This window comes from Arachis hypogaea, chromosome 13 (genome assembly GCF_003086295.3).
Source record: "Arachis hypogaea cultivar Tifrunner chromosome 13, arahy.Tifrunner.gnm2.J5K5, whole genome shotgun sequence".
Lineage (NCBI taxonomy): Eukaryota > Viridiplantae > Streptophyta > Magnoliopsida > Fabales > Fabaceae > Arachis > Arachis hypogaea.
Window position 1 is genome coordinate 45515920 of NC_092048.1, and position 5182 is coordinate 45521101.

Here is a 5182-nt window from a genome sequence, read left to right on the forward strand (position 1 = left end):
TTGATCTCAATTCAATTATTAATAAATAAAAAAATTATCCATAAATTATCTATGAATCCTCATTGGAGAAGACTATTGAAGGATTATAGAGTACTGCATTGAGTACTTTTATTTATTTGGTCTTTTTTCATTCTTTTCCATAAAAAAAAGTTGAATGAATGTATTTTTTATATTAATATTAAAATTTAAATATCGGTATTACATAAATTTATATTAAGTATTGAAAATTTCTAACTCAGTTTTGAATTTATAAAGTACTGCCCATAAAATTCAATATAGTGAATATTGTATGAATATAAAAAATAAATTAGTAAAATATAAATGTTTATGGTATATAAAGAGATAATAAATGTTTTTTAAAACTTCTGAGAATAAAACAATTAATAAAAATAATAAAGCATACCTTTGTAAAAAGTATAATATTTGGATATTATTAGTAATATTAAATGTATATAAAATTATATTTTTTTAATTTAATATTTTTAATGTGTCCCTACTAAGAACACTTCTAGCAAATAATAACAAATTTTTTTTTTCTAAAATAGACCTTAAACTATATATATATATAGAAAACAATTTGTGAATTATGGAATAATTTGTACGTAGCCTTCTTTTTTTCTGACATGAAGATCAGACAGACGTACGTATTCTGTTTTTCAGAGTTTCATGTTACAGAAGTCACGTTCAAATCAGAACTGTCTAACATGTACTGAACAGAAAAAAAAAACAGATAGAAAAAGAAAAAAAGAAAAAAAAAAAAGTCAAGTATATACTACCTATGAGATTATGTTGAAGTATATCACATGCATTTCTACTAATTAAGTCTTTTAAATATTTTTAATCAATTGAATTTTTATACTATCTTTTTATTCACTAGAGATTAATATCATTTAATTTTTCTAATTTTTTTATTACAACTTTAAATGAGAAGAAACTATTATAACTATGTTCAATTGTTGACATATTTAGAGATTTAATTAATGAAACATAAATGATTTATGAAATAGATAAAAAAATGTATTATATGCAAATAGGGGATAACATGATCGGATTTGATATAGTCAAAATTTCGATTACATTCGCACTAAAATCATCGGATTGGATCGGATTTAAGTTTGGATCCAATCCGCACGTCAAATACATCAAATATATTTGTAAAATATAAAATATTTAAAAAAATAAAAAAAATTCTTTTTTTATTCTTTTAAAAATGTTTACTGCTAAAATATTATTAAACATACTTTTTTTTAATAATAAAAATAAAATAATACAATATATATGAGAATTATTAGTTAAAATAAAATATAAAAAAAATATTTACTTATATATTTATATTATGTAGATTTACGAATATGCGGATACCTATTTGAAATTCACAATTCGATCAAATCAGCTATGAATCGGATCCGATCTCATCTCAGATCAATATCTGTAATTTTCGGATCGAATTTAGATAATGACCATGTGTGTATATATATACTAGATCCATGAATACCCATAGATATAAACAAAGTTAAATAGATTAAATTAAAAAAAAGAAAAGTATTGTATAATAGTGATATATTTGTGCGTGTTTGTTATTATAAAAAATTTACAAATAAATGAAATGTAGAATAATTTGCTTAAGTATTTTATAATAAATTTTTATTAGTTTTTTAATATACATGTTTAGTGTAGAATGATAAAAAAGATCATTATAATGGCTAGTTATTTGCTTATTCAAATTCTAAATAAATGATCATCACAATAATTATTTAGCATTATCTCTTAACTCTCATTATAATTTGAGATAATAATAATAATTTATTATCTGAGTATGTTACTAATAAAATTATAGTTATTTTATTATTCCAAACATTCTCATATCTTAATTGCTTGTTATATATATATATATATAATTAACTAATCTTAATAGAATGATAATTAGCTGATTTTAAATGAAATTAGTCACTTAATCTTACTATTTATATTTAGAGTGGAAGACTCGAATGTCAATTCAATCACATCTAAAGATTATTAAAAATTTTACACATTGGAATCCACTTGAGAATAACATGCTCACAAACAAGAAGAACAAACATACATACATTTAATGAAGTAACCCTAACCCTTTTTCAAGTAATCATTGAACTTTGAAAATAAAAAACAACAACCACAAGATGATGAACATGTCCAAGACTATATACAGTAGATATGATAGCAATAACAGCAGCATAAATTAAAAACTAAACTAAAAACATCTAACCATGCTTTTATAATTTAATTAGTGCACATTTAATCATTTTTAATTAGTTCATAACATAATCTCTGAAACCTTGGTAGTTGATTTTTGAGTACATATATATGACTGATTTTTTAGTACAACAATATTTTATAGAGATGAAGATATAAATACATACAACCATTAATCATTCATTCACATAAATATTAATAACAATAAGTTTTTGATGGAATTGAAGATACCTTGCCACATTACATGCCAAAAGGAAAGTAAAGAAGAAATACATCCATGCTACATACTTGCTTGTGTTGATTTTATTATTCCAGCTGACACACAAAAACTTTGATGGGTAGTGCACAATTCATAATTTTGCAGCAATATAGATCATAAAAAGATTATTACACGTAATTGTTGTAGGTCTCCCAGGATTTTCCCATGGACTGAAATTCTGCAAATTGATGATGCTGCAAACCAAATTTTATTCATCAATGATCAGAATAATATATATATATATCTATGTACTTATTATGCATATGATTTTCGGCAACTCATACATACAACAGAACACACGCTAATTATGTATCATAATTTTGTGTCAATTGATGTAAGAATTTTACCCTGTCAATTATAGTTGTTGTAAACGAAATTGAAGTGATGATGATGTATATACATATAACTTTGGCTAATAAGAATTATTGATCTTACTTCTTGAAGGATTGATGAGTTATTGAGGAGAGAATTGAAGATCATTGTTGGACTCCATTTGCTCATAATCACAAGAGATTCTTCTTCGTGATGCACCATGTCCTCCGCAGCAGCTTCCAAAGGCCGGTGATCCTTTGCCGGAGAACTTGGTTCTTCTGCTTCTGCTTGGGCATTCAAGCCTTGATGACTATGGTGATTACTATCGTTATTATTAGTACCTGCAGATTCTTCAACATTCTCAAAGGGGTTCCATGAACTCAATGGATTCAATCCAATAACACTTGTTGCCACATCATGATTGTTGTTGTTGCATTGCTTATTATTATTATCATTATCATTATTATTGTTATTTTTATCCGTTGATTCTTGATGAGCAAGCTTCTTCAACCTGGTCTTCTCTCTTGTTCTTTCCCGGGCCCTTTCCCTTGCCTTTTCCCTCGATTCTTTACCAATTGGATTGAATGAGCTTTTCCTTGAAACTTTGTTACTACCCCTTCGCTTCTTCGTCTTCGTGGTAGTTGTTGGTGTGGGTAATAGTTTTTCGTTGTGTCCTTGATTTTCGCTTATGGCCACTTCGTCCAAGCTCGAAACCCCTTCGCACTCAGAAGTTGAAGAGGCGCTTTTGCCATTGAAGCTGCTACAGCTTTGGTGATTCTTCTTCTTCTCCCTTGCGAGTTGTTTGATCTCCACTTTCGCTTGGTTGAGCAGCCACTCAACGGTCTTGCTTGCTTTGTCGAATCCAAGCATATCTTGAAGACCGAAGAATCTTCTAGCAACTTCAAGGGACAATCTCATTCTTCTGTCCCTTAGTCCCCTAGCAGTGTTGATCTTGCTGTGCCGGTCCCTCTTGCTTGATCTTCTTCTTGTGGTGGTGGTTGTAGCCACAGGGGCGGTGGTAGCGGCGGCGGCGGCGGCGGCAGCGGTGGTGATGGTCATGCCTTGCCCTGATGAGTTCTTGTTAGTGTTGGTGATTGAAACCTCCATGTTTACTACTCCTGCCTGATCGTTGCGATCAGACGGTGCCAGAGACTGGTGGTGAAGAAAGTGAAATTCTCCGTTAAGGAAAATCTCATTGTCTTCAAACAATGGAGAGTAAGGGAATTGAAAGAAAGAAAAAGAAGGAGTGGGAGGAGGAGAAAGAGGAAGAGCACAATTATTATTATTATTATTGGCTTGTTCTTCTTTTGAAGAAGGGCTGCTTTCAATTGAAAAAGGCCTAACATTAGAAGAAGACGAAGAAGAGGGAAATAATAATGGTTGGTTATTAGGGTAGGGGGAGACTTGGTCATCGTTGCCATTGATGAAGTGATGAATAGTGTTACTACTATTTGGTGATGAATACATATCTGATGAGATGAGTAGTCAAGAAAATTAAAAAGTAGAAACAAAAGAAAAAGAATAACCCTAGCTTTGGAGGTGGTGAAGCTGATTGGGAGTAGCAAAGGTGGTTGAGAACGACATGTATGTTTGTTTTGATGAACAAAGAACGAACACTCCCATCCTTTTCATTCTCTCCTTCCCCTTTCTTTAATTTTGCAATTAAAAGGAAGCTAAGCTAAGCTAACCCATAAGTCATATATAGTTACTATACTGTTGTTTATAGAGAAAGAGGAGAATAATGGTGAGTGGAATGAGAGAAAGAGAGAGAAAGATACAATTTATTAAGATCGTAAAGGGGAAGTAGTAGTATTAGTATTCAGTACAATTGTGGTGAGAATGACAGGACAAAGACAATGATACCTTACAAAGCATGAGCGTTGAAATGAAATTGAATTATGAGAGAGATCACAAGGGGGTTGCAATGGCATAATTTTATTAGGAGGAGGAGACAAGGAGCATCCCTTTTCTTTTTAGCAAAAAGTTGTTTGTGATGAGGTAGCTCTCTTTAGGAATGAATGAACATAATGTATAGTGAGTGAGAGTGAGAGTGAGAGTGAGTGGATGCAAGAAAAAGTTTGTTGTGCCACTTCACGTGGTGCGCACAGGGGTCTGTTGTTGTAGTTGTATACTGCTGCTGCTATGTGCGAGTTGACACAAAACTAAAATTCCATCTTCAATTCTTCATCACACTTCACACCACCCCCACACACACTTTAATTTGCTAATACTCTTATCATGCTTTCCCAATTGACCTTGTATTGACTATATTTATAACAACATATAACTCTATTTTTATCTCCCTATCTTTTTATCCTTTTGTCAGTGGTACCTAGATGATATGGTAGCACGATGCCATGTCACATGTCATTATTTTTG

The 5182-nt window shown here is 30.7% G+C and overlaps 1 protein-coding gene across 1 annotated transcript; it reads right to left on the reverse strand.

Annotated features, from left to right (window-relative positions):
* Positions 1-2388: 2388 nt before the first annotated feature.
* Positions 2389-4558, reverse strand: LOC112738270 (uncharacterized). The gene is made up of 2 exons (XM_025788640.3): positions 2927-4558; positions 2389-2685 (listed from the first exon to the last, which is right to left on the reverse strand). Exons 1-2 carry the CDS (start codon positions 4268-4270, stop codon positions 2620-2622), a joined length of 1410 nt encoding a protein of 469 aa, XP_025644425.1. The 5' UTR covers positions 4271-4558; the 3' UTR covers positions 2389-2619.
* Positions 4559-5182: the final 624 nt, after the last annotated feature.

Excerpts from the sequence above, each read along its gene's own strand:
- LOC112738270 (XM_025788640.3), bottom strand. The coding sequence starts at position 4,270 with ATGTATTCATCACCAAATAGTAGTAACACTATTCATCACTTCATCAAT. Across the intron at positions 2,686-2,926 it reads ACTCATCAATCCTTCAAGAA|CATCATCAATTTGCAGAATT; the intron begins GTAAGATCAATA and ends TTTGGTTTGCAG.